General features: G+C 42.9%; 1 protein-coding gene across 1 annotated transcript in view; it reads left to right on the top strand.

Moving 5' to 3' along the window:
- Positions 1 to 18,218, top strand: part of LOC126272230 (neuronal acetylcholine receptor subunit alpha-4-like) — a 172,188-nt gene extending 153,970 nt beyond the window's left edge. Inside the window, exon 9 of the mRNA XM_049974931.1 lies at positions 11,047 to 18,218. Coding sequence (XP_049830888.1) covers positions 11,047 to 11,307 — 261 coding nt within the window. The 3' untranslated portion in view covers positions 11,308 to 18,218. The remainder of the gene's footprint in view (positions 1 to 11,046) is intronic.
- The last annotated feature ends 232 nt before the right edge of the window (positions 18,219 to 18,450 follow it).

Genomic DNA, 18,450 nt, shown 5'->3' with positions numbered 1-18,450 from the left:
CCAACAGGAAGGAGGTAAACGGCTCGTGTTGTCTTTAGTTCAATCATGCCTAGACAGTCAATACCGCGGTTCGATCGCGTCCGCATTGTTACTTTGCGCCAGGAAGGGCTGTCAAAAAGAGAAGTGTCCAGGAATCTCGGACTGAACCAAAGCGAAGTTGTTCGGACTTGGAGGAGATCAGGGACACAGGATCTGTCGATGACATGCCTCGCTCACGCCGCCCAAGGGCTACTGCTTAAGTGGATGACACCTACCAACGAATTATGGCTTGAAGGAATAATGACAGCAATGCCACCATATTGAATAATGCATTTTGTGCAGCCACAGGACGTCGTGTTACGACTCAAACTGCGCACAATAGGTTGCATGATGCCCCACAGCGAGGTCCATCTTTGCAACCTCGACATCATGCTGCGTGGTAGAGATGGGTGCCCAACAACATGCCGAATGGTCACTCAGTATTGGCATCACGTTCTCTTCACCGATGAATGTCGCATATGCCTTCAACCAGACAATCGTCGGAAACGTGTTTGGAGGCAACCCGGTGAGACTGAACACCTTAGACACACTGTCCAGCGAGTGCAGCATGGAGGAGGTTTCCTTTTGTTTTGGGGTGGGATTGTGTGGGTCCGATGTATGCCGCTGGTGATCATGGAAGGCGCCATAACGGCTGTACAATACGTGAATGCCATCCTCTGAGCGATAATGCAACCATAGCAGCAGCATATTGGCGAGGCATTCGTCTTCACGGACGACATTTCGCCCCCCCCCCCTCCCCCCTTGTGCACATCTTGTGAATCACTTCCTTCAACCGAGCAAGCCTGGAATAGATTGAAAAGGGCTGTTTATGGACGACGTAACCCACCAACCACTCTGAGGGATCTAAGCCGAATCATCGTTGAGGAGTGGGACAATCTGGACCAACAGTGCCTTGATGAACTTGTAGACAGTATGTCGTGACGAATACAGGCATGCATGAATGCAAGAGGGCGTGCTACTGGGTATTAGAGGTACCGGTGTGTACAGCAATCTGGACTACTACTTCTGAAGGTCTCTCTGTATGGTGGTACAACATGGAGCATGTGGTTTTCATGAACAACAAACAGGTGATGCAAAACTTTTTTTATGTTTATATTAACTGCAGCAACTCATATTAAAAATTAAATGCCATTTATGGTGTAATAATAGTGCTAATTTTCCAGACGCACTCCTCATTTTATATTAAAGGTATCTTCTATTTCTGCATTTTCTCTCATATGGTCATAGGTGAAGGGATGCTCTTCCACTTCACTTAAGAACCAACTGTTTGTCAAAGCTTGTTAAAGCGATGTGGAAATGTGTTCCTAAACCTGGTTTCACCATATGAGGTACGATGCAGAAATGTCAGGAAAGGGAACATTTAACAAGAACTTCGCCGAAGTTACATTTAATATAAAGTGCCGAAAAAAATGGCTTCGAGTACTATGGGAGTTAACATTGGAGGTCATCAGTCCCCTAGAACTTCGAACTACTTAAACCTAACTAACCTAAGGACATCACACACATCTGTGCCCAATGCAGGATTCGAACCTGCGACCGTAGCGGTCGCGTGGTTCCAGACTGAAGCGCCTAGAACCGCTCGGTCACAACGGCCGGCTTAAACTGCCGAATTCATCTGGAAAGTAGAGATTACTTCTGCAGCAATAAAACGCATTTAATTTGTAAAACTAACCACTGTATATAGCTCTTCTTTGACATGGTATTTTTGTAGTGTGCTCAGGCAATCAAAAAGTTAGCATGTGAAAGGAAGTCTGTGGAAGCAGCCATGTTATATACCAGCTCTGCTGAAACCACTGCAGGGTGTTTTACATCAGTATGACAACCAACCAGCCATCAACCAGTAACAATAGCCACCGCTAAACTGTTGCGACAAACAAGGTGGATCACCCCCCCCCCCCCCCCCGCGCCAACCAATAGTGTGTGTGTGTACACTATCCCCTGACCCTGTACCCCCATCTAATTAGTGTCAGCTAGTTGTGTGCTGCCACCTCATGCCCTAGTCTGTGAAATCGCGTGACCAGCCATCTTCAGCTGCTCCCTTTATCTGCACTCCTAGCTAGCCCACAAATGGCTCCCCACTCTCCTGCGAGACGCTACACGCTTTCCCCTCAACCGCCTCTCTGCCTCACACTTCTCTCCATCCATCACCCCACCCCATCGTGCATCCTCACTTCACCCCAGTACACTCACTGTGGGCCAGGGAAGAGCTGAGAGTCGACTGAGCACAATGAAGGAAGACAGGCATGTGAATGTGGGTGAGTGTGTGTGTGCCTGTTTGTGTGTGTGTTTCTCCTAGAGCTTTAGAAAGGAATTACATTCTGAAAGCTAACAAAGGAAAGCTCTTTACCTTTTGTTTGTGTACCTGTTTACAACTCAGCACTTCTGCCTTTTGCTGAGCCATTTCCTTTATTCTTAAATAACTGATGTTGAACAAGTTTTTTACATTCTCATAGAAAATTAATTTGTATATGGTCATATGCTAAACATTTATAAAGATTCTTTTCAAATATAGAGATGTGAGAAAATAATTCCTACCTACCACCTTTTACATATAAAGGGCTTATTTCAATAGTGGTACAAGTCCATTTTTGTTCATTCTGAGATACAGAGTCCTAAAGTTAAATGAGCCCTGAAAAATCTGCAGTTGAAATACCAGAAATATTCAAGTATATATGCTGCAGATTTTTCAGCGCTCATTTAACTTTAGGACTCTGTATCTCAGAATGCCACAGAGCCTTATACACATTCAGCCAAGAGACAGTGTAGGTAAAAACATGGCCCTACATAGACGTTTTACTGTTTTCCTATTTTTTTGTCATGTGTGACACTGGAGTAGAGCAACGCTCACTAGAGAAGACGTATTATTTACATTTAATTTCAGCGCATACCCCGCGAGTTCCATAGGACAGGGCATCTCTCTCGATGTCGATTTGTATTTGGTGTCTCTTAAGTGTCTGTCTGCAGTAAGCCGCTGTTGGTTGAGTGCAGGAACAGAAATGGACTTGTACAATTATTGAAATAAGCCCTTCATATTACAATAATGTATCACTATTGAAATAAGCTCTTCTTAATGCAATAACAGAATTTACTCTATGGATCGGAAATTATTAGCTTACTGATTTGTCTCTTCCTAACATTTTCAATGATTCTAAGTGCAAATGTGGTTGCACTAAGTTCTGGTCTTTTCTAGATTAAGTTCATGGCAATATGGACACCTAAGAATTTTAAAGCTTCCGCCCTTTTTATTATTTTCTCACTATGTATTGCGCGAATCATTGGTGAAGTACCGCTAGAAGTGCAGAACTGAATATGTTTGACTTTTTAGAATTGAGATTGAGACTATTCACAGAAAACTAGTGAATGATACTTTTAAGAACATTGTTCACTATTTCTTCTGTTGCAGTATGTATGTTTGAATTGATTACAATACTTGTTTTATCAGCGAAAAGAACTAATTCTGTTTCTTCTATATTAAACAGAAGATGGTTCACATATATGACGAACAATAGTGAACCTAAGATATACCGATGAGAATTAGTATATCCTACGCACCATCTTTTACACATTACAGCAACAGAATTCTTCTACACAATAGCAGGATTTATCAAGGAGTAACTATTTTAATTTGTTTTCAAATTTTACTTTGGTCTCTGTCAGACATTTATATTCCTCTGTTAGTGGAGTAATGAATATGACTTTTCGTTCTGATATTGTAGTTATGTACACCACAAGCCATGTTGAATACAGCAGCTGTACGCAGCCTTACTGGGAGCGCTTTATGCCCAACTGGTGCCACTCTACAGGTCGAGGTCAGAGCCAACGCCTTGGTGCATCGATAACCTCCCCACCATCCACGTACTGCTTCCCACAGAGTGCATCCTTCACTGGGTCAAACAGATGGAAGCCGGAACGTGCGAGATGCGGGCTGTAGTGGATGAGGAAGAATGCTCTAATAAGGTTTTCTGAGCTCCTCTCGGGTGCGCAAACTTGTGCGAGGCCTTGCGTCAGCATGGAAGTCTCGAATTGTGATCTGTCGATCACCTCGAATGAGAGTGTCCGCACGTTCCAACATTGCAGGAGTCAGAGCTATGTTTGCCTGGCCAGCCTGAAGGAGACTGAACAGATGTGCATGACCTTGTTGCGTTGTTGACAGACGCCTCGCCTAACGCCTCACCGTGTTCTCGTTAACCTCCAGGCCTCCGTAGACTTTCTGCAAGCGCCTATGAATGTCTGCGGTGCTCTGGTTTTTCCGCCAAAAGAAACTCAATGGCAGCTCTTCTTGGAATGTATCTTCATTACAGACGCTATTGTGAAGCCTACTTGTAGCCCCACCACCTATCGGAACTTTATGGACCTATAGATGCCGAAGCGAGAATACACCACCATGTCCCACAACAAACTCCACATTTTTTTCAACTGAAATGGGGTGAGAGAAAAATGTGTAGCATTACTTATTGAATGGCCTGGTGCATGTTTGTGCATAGGCTTCAGCTGTTGATCTGCTCCTCCGCTACTGCACGTTGTCGTTCAGAAATGAGCCCCCACCACTAATGTTCTGTCCGCACCCCCGCCCTCACCTCGCCACACCATCTTCATAGTTAGGGCCTAAGTTATTTTCTGTGCATTCTAGAACATAAATTACCTGTGCTTCAAGTCTTATTTTTTTTATTACAATCTGTCTGACCTCGAAGGGCGATGAGGTAGCGTACTTTGTCCAGTGCTAGCAACATCTGCTGTAGTTGAGAGGTCCCTGCTGCAGTTCGATGTCGTGAAAAGTGAGGGACTTGGAGCAGAAGCCGCTCTCCTTTTCCGCCTTGTCCTCTTCCTGATTTATTCTTGTGTGTGTGTTCGTTATCTGCAAGCTTAACCCTGTTTTGCACAGTTAGTCGCCACTTGACACAGTCATCTGCAGTACGGTCCCAGCGACTCTGATCGGTACTGGCCTTGCTCAGGTCTCTCTTGCAGGCATCCTTGAAGCGAAGGAGCGGTCTTCCCACTTCCTCACATCCTCCTGAAGTTCTCTTCTCTGTTCAGCAGTTTTGTCGATATTCATGCACGCGTCTGACATATTCCAGTCAACTTAGACGTCGGTGGCTCAGGAGTGCACAAATGCTGGTTGTACTTGTGAGCTGTAAGACTTTGGTGTTGGGTATTCTACCTCTTCAAGATATCTGAAGGATCCTTAGCAAGAGTTGTCCATGATTCACAGCTGGAGAGAACAGAGCTGATAACACAAGCGTTGTTTACTTGCACTTTAGTTTTTATTGTAAGCATTCCGTTGATCCACACTGTTTCTCAGTCTAGCCATGCCAAATGATGCTTTTGCGATTCTGTTAGTAATCTCAGTGTCTAAAGACAGGTTTCTACGTATTGTAGATCCCTAGCAGGCAAAGTCTTCAACTACCTGGAAAAAACTGCCATTAGTGTTGATGGATGGCGGTTTGGTGGTGCCCTGTGCCTTGATCTTAGTCTTTTGTTAATTAGGTGCTGCAGCTCATCTTCTGTGTTTGCTACCAGAGCTGCATCTCCTGCATGGACTTGAAGAGCCTTATCAAGGTCAATAAAAACAATGTACAGTGGCCTCTGCTGCTCATGTCCTAGAGAGATCACGTCCACAGTTGATCAGCTGGGTCTGAACCCTCATTGAGATACCGGGTAGATTCTTCGAGTTGTGACTTGTAATCACATTGGGATGACTCTTGCATATGCCTTCCCATCTACATTGAGCAGTGAAATGCCTTGATAATAGTTGCAATCGCTTCTATTCCCTTTCTGTTAATACAAGCTAACAATCTTAGAATTCCACATATTCAGTGCGACATAACATTCTTCCCAGATGGTTGCGAGAAGTGAGTGTAGGTGTTTGAGAAGTACAGAATTGTTATACATAATAACCTCTGGAGGGATCCCTGGAGCCTTTCCGTTAGCAAGGGAATCTATCGCTCTACTGAGTTCTTCCACAGTAGGGATTGCATTTAGTTCTTCCATACCTGGAATTTGTTTGGTGGCGTCAAATGCATCCCTGCTAACTTCATTCTCAGCCGCAGACAACTCGAGGTAGTTTTCAAACCAGTGTTCCACTTGCTTGCCTTCATCAGTCATGACTCCACCTGTCTTTGACATCAGAGGAGCTGCTTTTTTGGCAGCTGGGCAAATTGCTTCCCTAATACCATCATACATTGCCTTTGTATCCTCACAATCGCCGGCTTTCTGTATACCTGTTCATGAATTCAGCCAGTAGTTATTGCAGATCTCCTGGATGTTTGCTGTGTCCTGTTCTTTGCTTCTCACAAGTCATCCCGAGATCTTCCTTTTGGGTTCCTTTTGTAAGCAAGCAAGGGCTTCCATTTAGTCTCAATGACAGGCTGCATGTCTTCCATATGTTGATAGTATCAGTACTTGTTTCTATTTTCTTTTACTCCATATGCCAATACTGCCGACATGTAAATGTCACCAGGAAGGTGGTTTGTTATCAGTATTCCTTTCTGCTTGTACGTTTCCTGGTAAAGCACTTTCAAAATTACTGGCAAACTCGTGTTTTCGTTGCGAGTCATCAGTCTGATGTTTGTTGATCCGGGGGGGATCTCTCAGTTTGGCGTGGTGATGTTTATTAGGGGTGAGCCTCATTGCGAACGCCACCAGAGCGTGGTCGGTGTTACAACCAGAAGTATGACAGCTTCCCCTCAGTAGGAAATTTTTGAGATCTGTTCGCCTAGCTACGGCAAAATTAAGTTGATGATGAGATTGGGTGTGTCCCCAGGACACCTTTTGTCGATCCTTAAGTTGAAAATACGTGTTTGTAACGCATATCCCGTAAAAGCAGCAGAATTGCACCAGTTTCTGGCCATTTTGATTCATTTTTCCCACTCCGTGATGACCCAGGCAAGTCGGCCAAGTGTCATTACGTGATCCATCTCGAACATGAAATTTCTCTAGAACATATACTGACTTGAGCCGGGTGCTTTGGCTATTCTGTCATTGAGTAAATCATAAAACAGCTACTTGTCTTCCGCGCTCGACGGTAAAGTGGGAGCATACAGATTGAAGATGTTGAAGAGCACTGCTGTACAGTGAGAATCCGCTCTGTTCCACCAGAAGGCAGAACAGTACAGTTCAGGAGGATGCTTTTAACTGCGAATCCTACGTCGTGAAGCCTTGGCTCGTCTTGAGACGTCCCCTGCCAGAACAATCTGTAGTTAGCCTCTCCGACGCAGCCCTTGTCTGGAAGCCGCGTCTCCCGCATTCCAGCAATGTCCAAATTCGAGCGGTGGAGCTATCTGTCAATTACAGCAGTCTTGCGAATGAAATCAATCTTTCGGGTATCGTCATTGTATCATTGTACCTTGGACACACGATCCTAACATTCCAGGTGACAGAGCGAAATGACTATTCCTTTATTACTTCCTTTTTCTTTTTTGTGTGTCAACCCGCTTGTCGAAGATTACTTCTAAGCTTCACACACCTCACGAAGTAGGCGGATAGTGGCGGGGCAGCCACATATTGGCTGGGGGCTGCTCACCTCGAGGAGGGCAGTAGCCGTCCAATAATGTGCAACAGTCTCTCTCACCGTCGGAAGTGGCCCGTCATGCTCCAGTCTTACGCCAGTCAGTTGGAGCTTACAACCGGTAACTGCCTCTTAAAGTGCCCTCTCGACCTAAACGTTAGTATCCAGAGGAGAGGCAAGCAGGCACGTCTGGTGCCGCTTCGGTTGCAGGAGCTGTTGGGAGGCGACGTGGTGCGCCTTCCAGCAGCCGCCTTTGGGACCCGACTCCAGATTTTCTTTCGAGGTTCTCTCGCTTTGTACCTCCTGAGACTAACCACGAGGCAGTGGTGCATAAGGTCATTAGAGGAGGAGAAGGAACAGTAACTGAGGAAAGGGGAGGGGGCAGACTATGCGGAATATAACATGACGCAGCTGTCTGTAATGAAGCACTGTCTGAAAGAAGCAGCTTATTCAGCCTCATCTCGATAATTTCAAAGTGGTGCAAAGATTCGAAACTTGATTTAAATCTTCAAAAAAATAAAATTGTAGACGTCACAAAACGAAAAAACGTACTATCCTAAAAGTACAATGTCGGTGAGTCACAGGACAATAGGATGACTCGTACAAATCGCTGGGTGTAACACTTTGTAGTGAAATAAATGGAGTGAGTCCTTAAGCACTGTCAAAGATAAATCAGGTGGTAGACCTACGTTTATTGGTAGAATACTTGGGAAATACAATTAGACTAGGAAGTTGAGAGCTTACTAACCACTCTCGCGATCCATCATAAAATATTGCTCTTATGCATGGGACCTGTACCAGATAGGACTAAAGTATACAGAGAAGGGCTGCGCGAATGGTCACACCTTTGTGTGATCCGTGGGAGACTTTCACAAAGATCCTGAAGGAACGGAAGTGGCAGGCTCTCGAAGATAGATGTAAAGTATCCCGAGAGAGCATACTTACAAACTATCGAGAACCAGCTTTAAATGATAACTGTAGGAATATACTACAACCCGCTACCTGTCGCTCCCATAGGGATCGTGAGGACAGGATTACATTAATTACAGCACACACAGAGGCATTTAAACGATCATTCTTCCCGCGTTCCGTATGCGAATGGAACAGGAAAAGACCCTAATAACTGTTACAGTGGGACGGACCCTCCGCCGTGCACTACACAGTTGAATACAGAGTATAGACGATTAAAAAAATGATGAGTAGGACCAGCGGTCACTGCCACGTCACACGTCTGGAATGGGCCTTCAGGGCTCGAATTGCACAGTACTTTAAATAAAACCCACGTTCGTGACTTTTTGCTGGTGTTCTTTCTTTCATATTATACAGGGTGGTACATTGATCGTGGCCGTGCCAAATATCTCACGAAATAAGCGTCAAACGGAAAAACTACAAAGAACGAAACTTGTCTAGCTTGAAGGGGGACACCAGATGGCGCTGTGGTTGGCCCGCTAGATGGCGCTATCATAGGTCAAATGGATATCAACTGCGTTTTATTTTTAAATAGGAACCCCCATTTTTTATTACGTATTCGTGTCGTACGCAAAGAAATATGAACGTTTTAGTTGGACCACTTTTTTCGCTTAGTGATAGATGGCGCTGTAATAGTCACAAACATATGGCTCACAATTTTAGACGAACAGTTGGTAAAGGGTAGGGTTTTTAAATTAAAATACAGAACGTAGGTACCTTTGAACATTTTATTTCGGTTCTTACAATGTGATACATGTAACTTTGTGGACTTATCATTTCTGAGAACGCATGCCGTTACAGCGTGATTACCTGTAAATACCACATCAATGCAATAAGTGCTCAAAATACTGTCCGTCAACCTCAATGCATTTGGCAATACGTGTAACGACATTTCTCTCAACAGCGAGTAGTTCGCCTTCCGTAATGTTCGCACATGCATTGACAATGCGCTGACGCATGTTGTCAGACTTAGTTGGCGGATCACGATAGCAAACATTCTTCATCTTTCCCCACAGAATGAAATCCGGAAACGTCAGATCTGGTGAACGTGCGGGCCATGCTTCGACTACCAATCCACCTGTCATTAAATATGCTATTCAACACCACTTGAACGGCACGCGAGCCATGTGCCGGACATCCATCGTGTTGGAAGTACATCCCCAGTCTGTCATGCAGTGAAACATCTTTTAGTAACATCGGTAGAACATTACGTAGGTAATCAGCATACGTTGCACCATTTAGATTGCCATCAATAAAATGGGAGCCAATTATACTTCCTCCCATAATGCCGCACCATACATGCACCCGCCAAGGTCGCTGATGTTCCACTTGTCGCAGACTTCGTAGATTTTCCGTTGCCCAATGTGCATACTTTGCCGGTTTACGTTACCGCTGTTGGTGAATGACGCTTTGTCGTTAAATAGAACGCGTGCAAAAAATCTGTCATCTTCCCGTAACTTCTCTTGTGCCCAGTGGCAGAACTGCACACGACGTTCAAAGTCGTCATGCAATTCTTGGTGCATATAAATATGGTACGGATCCAATCGATGTTGATGTAGCATTCTCAACGCCGACGTTTTGAGATTCCCGATTCTCGCGCATATTGTCTGCTACTGCTGTGCGGATTAGCCGCGACAGCAGTTAAAACACCTACTCGGACATCATCATTTGTTGCAGGTCGCGGTTGACGTTTCACACGTGGCTGAACACTTCCTGTTTCCTTAAATAACGTAACTATCCGGCGAACAGTCCGGACACTTGGATGATGTCGTCCAGGATATCGAACAGCATACGTAGCACACGCTCATTGGGCATTTTGATCACAATAGCCATACATCAACAAGACATCGATCTTTTCCGCAATTGGTAAACGGTCCATTTTAACAAGGGTAATGTATCACGAAGCAAATACCGTCCGCACTGGCGGAATGTTACCTGATACCAGGTACTTATACGTTTGTGACTATTACAGCGCCATCTATCAGGAAGCGAAAATAGTAATCCAACTAAAATATTCATATTTCTTTACGTACGAAACGAATATGTAATAAAAATGGGGGTTGCTATTTAAAAAAAAAAAAAACGCAGTTGATATCCGTTTGACCTATGGCAGCGCCATCTAGCGGGCCAACCAAAGCGCCATCTGGTTTCCCCCGTCAAGCTAGACAAGTTTCGTTCTTTATAGTTTTTTCGCTTATTTCATGAGATATTTGGCCCGGTCACTATCAATGGACCACCCTGAATTAACATAAATCAGAACGCCAACAATAGCCATTACGGATAAAAATTGTTCTCCAGATAGCGCTGTTACTTCGTTTCCTTAACTTACACGATCGTGTAATGTGCACCAACACATACAAACAAAATATCTTTTTTTTATCGACGCCATCTCTTTGTGCATCATGAAGTTTGTTCTCATTAGTGAGACGGTACCAGAATGGACCCGCATCAGCAAGTGTGGCGAGTCTCCTGCGGAAGCGCGCGTGTTTCAGCCCGACCTGCAGCTGAAGCTCATATCGTGTGGTGTGCCCCAGTCGGCGGAGGCGCCGGAGACCGACGCCGCGCCCTCCGCCCCCGACGCCGACGTGGAGGCTGCCGGCACTGGCGGCGGCCACGGAGAAGGCGACGAGGCCGGCGGAGGCAGCGACGCGCTAGTCGCCACCGCCACCGCCTCCGCCGCCGCCTCCGACGCCGAGTGGTGGGGCGCCGCCTCCGTCCTGACGCAGCGGCTGGGGGCGGCCGGCGTCTGCGGTGCGCTGCTCGCCGCCCTGCTGCGCCTGCTACTCTCCCACTGACGTCACGCCGCGCCCAGCCAATCCCGACACTGCGCTCCTACTCCGAAGGACCGTCACAATTAACTCGACGCCACTAACCATCGCTGTCGGGTATAACCACCTAGCGACGCATTCGAATGTCAGTGTTTACAAGCGTTCCACACAATGTGATCCGTGACACACGATCGGAGTTGCGCTTTCTGTGCCGTCTTTCACGAGTTTCCTCGCGAACATCACTACAGTCGTTTTACGACGTGGTACCCATAGCAAACCGAACTTTTTTTTGAAGGTTTATTTATTCAATTAGTAGAAGCCCTTAGCTCCCCTCGGAGTACCTATTCTCCTCTGAAACATGTTTTTTTAATTCGTCTTCAGTGCTGCCCGACGGCATCTGTGTCGTTTTTTTCTTCACTTCAGCACCGTCAGGAAAACGCTCTCGTTTCGTGTCGCTTTCTTGGAAATAAAAAAAGGTCACAAGCGCCAAGCTCAGTTGGACACGGGAGATATGGGGCCCGTGGATCGTGGCACTTTTGGTCAAAAACTGATGGACTATGTTATCGAAACGGTAAAACCAGACGCCCGACTGCCGTAAATGGTGCCTCTTCCGCTGAAAACTATTATGCAATCTATTAAAACATCCAATAAGAAAGCCCGGTTAACTACCTGACTCAGTGGAACAAACTTTTCTTTGAGGTTTGCCATCACTCGACATAGCTTTATTAGGACGAGACGAAACTGTCGTCTACTGATTAGATTCTTGCTTCGTTTCAGCATCGTAACCGTAGCACTGTGATTCTCCACCTGAGATGGCTGTGCAAAAGTCTCTGTCATTTCGGAAAAAAGCGCAGCACGATTCCACGCGACGTTACTTTTCTTCAACACGAATCTGGCAGCCACCCATTTCATCTCTACAGCTTCCGTCAAAGATCGACTAAATGAGTTCAAAATCAATCCAGACAGATCCATAACCGTACGCTGTACACTACGATCAGCCTTTAGAAAAATGTCAAGCACACATAACATGTCACTAAAAAAGTGATTCAAGCCGAATGGAACCTAATCAGCGACGGTGCTTGGCTCACGGAATCAGGAATGGTGAAGAGACTGCATGTTGTACATAAGCTCTCTCTGGAAGGAAAACTGTATAAACTCTCAGTGGCAAAAAGCAGTACTACAGAAAGAAATAAAAATACAAACGCTTTGCTCACCTTCAGCATCTTTATATCGAGTCTGTGTCACCAAAGTTAAATGAAATAATAATAAAAACTTGGACAAATGTCACCAAGAACAGAAAAATCATGCAAGATAGATACACTGCCTAATTAAGTAAATTACAATAACAATAAATAATTACATAATGGAGAAATTACAAGATAAATGCCCCACATAGTTTGAATGACAAAGACAATACATACAAGAGTCAAACACAAAGTAATGTACCAAATTTTATTTTCCTCAGAAATTATTTATTGAACATAATGAAACGCACACACAAGAGAGAATTACGTTTCTTGTACACGTCCTGTACGTCCTTGTAATTTCCCTCCTGTTCTATGGCCCTCCTCCAGCGCGACAAAAACACGTGTATGTCCTGTTGGTATCACAACTTGCTCTCGTCACGAAACCGCTTGTTCACTGTGCGCATCACCTCTTCGTCATCCTCAAAATGACTTACACGAATGACATCCTTTAAGGCCAGGTTCTAATTCAAGTGACCAAAAAATAGGCAAAGTTTGAAATTTTTTGAGAGAATGAAAAGATATATAACGGATGTGTTTGAACTTTATTTCAGATTTTCAATTAAAAAACAAAATTTCGCTCATAATTACGGTCTGATCGAGAGCCTGCGAGTTTGAAGGACGCAGACTGTGTGCAGTGTAGCCCTCAGGAGTTATCTGAAATCAAAATGGATAACATCAGTCAATACTACATTAAATGAAATAACCTTAAATTTAACGATATGGTGCTAACTCGAACTTTGAGTTCGACGTTTGTTTTTTTTTTTTTTTCACTCTTTGTGGCTTTACAAAGGATAGTTAATATTAAAAAATTTGCTGCATTATAAGCTCCAAGAAAGTGTGTACTTCTCGGTGGTCAACAGTAGAAGTTAATTGATTGAACCGTTTTTATTGTATGCTATACGAAGTTTCCAACAATCGTTTCTCGAGAAAAACCTGTTTCAAATTTAGGAAAAACTTTTATATGTATTATTCGTTGAATTTGCATAAAAACTACATGTTATTACATATTTTTATGTCGCTGAACACAAATCTGACGTTACATTTTTAAAATTCGGAATAGCTAATCCAATGTGGTGGACCAGAAATTATGTTTTGACCATTTGTGACGAAAATATGACCAAAAAAAGTGTTTTCATTACTTACGTTTTGCCTGTCGTATATCAACCTTTCCTCGAACTCGTATTGTTTCTGGAGAGCAATTCCCTCGTTCTTCTTAGAGAGAAAAGCCCGTCTGGCTGAGCTGGAATGCTGTGTTCGGCAGCCTGCACACGTTGTTCGTCAGCTTTTCGGCGAGTATGTCTGCACGCATACTGCAGTATAAATCACTTTGTGGCTGAGAGCATCCCACGGCGACCGCGACAATGCTTCCAACAGTGGGCTGTAGAGACTTTTGTAACGCACGGATCGAAAAAACCTTATCGTCCCAACATGCTAGACACATATACCTTTCAAAAAATGCAATGAAAAATCGTATTTTCGATCATTTTGAATGAGAACCTCGCCTTAATGGCCCAAAAAAGTGGAAGTGTGAAGGAGATAGATCATGGCTGTAGGGTGGATGGGGTAACACTGTCCAACCCTGTTTAGTGATATTTTTCCGAAGTCCTCGAACTTGTGTGAGGCCGAGCGTTATCATGTTGAATCAATCACCTGGGTTGTCACTGGAAGTGCTTCTTGAGTTCGGTTAATGTGTTCACATATGCGTTAGGATTAATGGTGCTGCCTCATTGCATCAGATCAATGACACAGTGTGACACCCTCACAGCTCCTAAACACAGTGGCTTGATCTTACCAGCAGAAGCAGTTGCTTAGATTTTTTTGCTGCGGAGAGTGACAGTGATATCACTGCATCAGTTCTCATTTTGTTTCGGGTTCAAAATAGTGAACCAATGTTTCATCACCTATCACATTCCGGAATAGAAGATTTTCCCCTCAGCTTCAAAATGTAGCAGCAACTCGTAAGAAATGTTTTTTCAGGGAGATTTGTGTTTCACTGAAGGCAGGGCAAAAAACAATCGTGCACACACTTTTGAATGGTCTAGAGCACGGATGATTGCATCCACATTTCATTTGCTGATTTACAGCTTCAGCGCCAACTGTCAAATCCTTATGCGCCGGCCACCTGAATGAGAACATCAGCAAGCTGCATCTTGTCAGATATGAACAGTCTGCCGAGCAGGGAGTTCTGCAGAACCGCCTTCTGATGGCCCCAGCGTCTATGCCGCGCTACAATCAGTACTTCTGCCAACTGCAGTTGCTTCATAAACTGCACACAAACGTTTGTGACTGTTTCCAACAGTTACTTTCTCCCCAGTCACAAATTCAATGACGCATGGTGCTTGCACCGTACATCGCTTACTGGTGTCATTTTGAAACACTGTTGCAGTTGCGCTATCTGCAGGAGGAAACGGAAAATTGGCGTGCGCTCTCCGGAAACTTCAAATAATTATTACCTAACGTTTCACATTCGTACCGTTGTTGTTGACTGAGAAAAAAAGTGGTGCATTACTTTCTGAATGACCCTTAAAATTACGCAGATAAATTAAAATAAGCACTTGAAACAGAAATAACATAGTTACACAACCTGGCGTATATCGATTTATAATAAATTCTGGTGTTTATTTATTGCTTATTCTCATAACAAATGTTGGTCATTTGTTACACACTCAAGTAACTCCTGAGCAGAGTAAAATCCTTTACATTTCATCCGTAATATAAAATCAGTTTCAAATTTATTCATTGGTACTGTATAGGCATTTTCAGTTAATTTGTTAAAGTGGACAAGACTAAGATATTTGTAGCTATTATAGGTCTTCGCCAGTCTTGCATATGGCACATTCCACGTCTTGTATTACGTTCGTGAATTGTCGTCCTTAAGTAAAACATACATAGGTTTTCTATAACAAAAATACAGTAGTTTTAGATTTACAGGCTAGATACTGTCATTATAGTTGTTTCCAATAGTCTCTGTATTATTCACGTGGGCAAATTTCCAAAATGCACCTTGTAACTTTCTTTCGCCATTTAAACACTAATTTAGAGCATAGAGAACTGCCCCATAATGGAAACCCATAACTTAGGTGGTTGCGGAAGATTGAAAAATATGGATATAATAGAAGTTCTACACTAACACTGCTTGTCAGCTTGTACAGCAGGCAGATTACACATGTTAGTCTGCTATATAATTTTCTTGGTGGATATTCCAGCTAAGCTTTAGGTCTGTATTCAGTGCTAATAGTTTGACTGTTTTGCTATCACTCATGATAGCAGTCTGACTATATACAACGACCTCAGTTTTATTATCATTCCTGCAGTACATTTGTCTCGAACCAAGAAGTACATCTCTCCATCGCTACTGCTATGCTGTGTTGCACATTTTCAAGGTTGGTATCACATATGATAGGTCTTGTGTCATCTGGATAATGTCCAACTATGGTTAAACAGTTTCTATAAAGAATGAAAAAGGAAGGTCTAAGAAAAATGCCTGATACCCATCTTTTACAACTGGACTTTTCATTATTTATCTTAACTAACTGATTTCTACTGTCCAAGTGAGACTGCATTAAGTATAGAGCATTCTCTCTCACTACGCAGCGGCAGAGTTTATTTTATGAGTGTATTGCTTTCCTGGGGTCCACCAGAGCTGCACAGATAATCTCTCTATTTTCAAAACAACTGCATATTTTTTCCACTGTGCTTTGATCTGCTTTGGCTGTAGAAAGGCTGCACCTGAAACAACCCGTGAGGAGTTAAACATTATCATTAGAATCAAAAATATTGACTCATCAGTTTGTGAATGCCGTGGTCTACTATTTTTTATATTATAAGTGACAAAGGCCAACAATCATCTGAATATGCTTTACCTCCTTTCTTATGAACTGTTTTCACTACTGGTAATTTCAAACATTCTGGGTTATTACCTGTTTTTAACATTTTATCGGTTATTCTAGTCTATGACATTAAAACTTGATTTCTGATATATTTATAAATGTAATTTGAGAGCCAAAGTAATCCTCTGCTCTAGAATTACTGACATTAGCTACTGATCCGTTGACCACCTTCTCTGTTACATGATCCAGGAAAAGCTGTTGCTCAGTTTACTACTTATTTCTGGCAGTAGTGCCTGTGACTCTCTCAAATCTGAGTTAGGACTGACAAAAATGTGAATTTAGACTGTTAGGTGAAATAGCTATCTGCTGTATTTTATCTTCAAAAACTATTTCTGTTCTAATAGTTTCCAATGCAGCTTTGCGTTTATTCATTGAGTTTGGTATATATGTATTATTTCGTTTGCACTCTGCTACCATGATTTCAAATATGTAAAGGTTTTTCACTTTCATATACTTTTCCAAGTCAGCATTATTATGCTTCGATCTATCATGATATGGAAACATCATGATTCTTATTCTACTAATATTTTGGATTTGTCAGTTTTAGAGATTTTTTGGTTTAGTGCAGCGACTCTGCCTAGATGTTTTCATGTAGCCTTTGTTGTTCAGTTCATCAGCATTGGTTACTATTTTATCCCACTTTACTGAATTCAGTTTACTTATTAAATTGTTCAGCTTTGAGTCATTAATTAGTATTATAATTCTTTTATGTGCAGTGGAAGTTTCAGTTATTTTACTGTGAAGACCTTGTCTGAGCCATAGTCCCTCTTGCTCAGAAATGCATAGCCTGATCATGTCAAATTCTCTTTTGTTTAGATAAATTATTATTAATTGTATGGCAATTTACACAGCACTTTATAAATACAAATAAAATATTACAGAAGTCACAAATTTGCAAACATATTATTTACATAATTTTTGATCAAATCTACTAAAGTCCGAGAGTTCCCAGGAGGCGAATTTCAAGAGCACTCTTTAACAATATTCCTGACAGTCTGTCTTGGAAAGCCACAGGTGCACTCCGAAGTGATTATATTCCTCTCTCTTTGTAATAGGTCACAGTACCTTCCATAGTTAGTCCATATTCTGTTAAGTGCGCTCCATGTTCTACAGGGCAGACGAAAGTCTCGTGGTCTATTCTTGGCTCACAGAAAGCTGTGAAGTTGCGGCGGAGCGTTATTCTATCATTCTTGCGTCCAAACTTTGTGGAGATGGAAGTTATGGTCACAAGGTTACAAGTTGTTCTCAGTAGGGAATGTCTGGTATGGAGTCTGTTGATTCAGATAGCAGTTATGTCCTCATGAACTGGCAGCTACTGACTGTTGTAGATTTTATTATATTCCATCAAAAGGATATCTTTCTTCTTAGGTTAGATTGTGAATCACAGCTCAGAGCAGGTACCCAGAATGGTTAGATTTAGTTGTGCTGGTTATCCAGACAGAGTTGCAATATTTGCCACTGACCAGATAAGGTCAGGGGCAAAAGATTATAAACTCGAAGCTGCAGAACCCCATGTTGTACGACATTCTTTACAATGTACCGCTTACCCATCATCAGTTCGGCTTCTTTAGTGTACCCTCTCGTAAATACACATTTCTATTATTGAATAACGAAACAAAAAGAGCCCAGAGAGGAAATTAATTTTGACCATGCCGGCTGAGTTTATGAACCGCGAGTGCGTGAAATTAGTACTGCCTGACAATAAGCAAAACTTGCTAGAAACGTGTTGCAGTACGTTAAATTTAGCATAAAATAAATAAATGTGACTGGTAGCAGAAAAAATAAATAACTAGCCCAGAGACTGATATTGCTTTTGTGTCACTTTTGTGTGCTGTTCAATTATACAAATGTATTTTTATAATGGCCCTCAGTGTTTCCATTGAAATATCTTCGTATTGAATGTTAAGGCTGACAACAGGCTATATCCAGGAAAAGAAATTCAAACGCAATCCACTGATTCACCTGATGATCAGGGTGTGAGCCTTCAAAACGCATCACTGAAGAAAATTGAAGTGCCTGGCACAGATAGTTTG

The sequence above is a fragment of the Schistocerca gregaria genome, chromosome 5 (genome assembly GCF_023897955.1).
Source record: "Schistocerca gregaria isolate iqSchGreg1 chromosome 5, iqSchGreg1.2, whole genome shotgun sequence".
Classification (NCBI taxonomy): Eukaryota; Metazoa; Arthropoda; class Insecta; order Orthoptera; family Acrididae; genus Schistocerca; species Schistocerca gregaria.
This window is presented reverse-complemented; position numbering and strand designations above follow the sequence as displayed.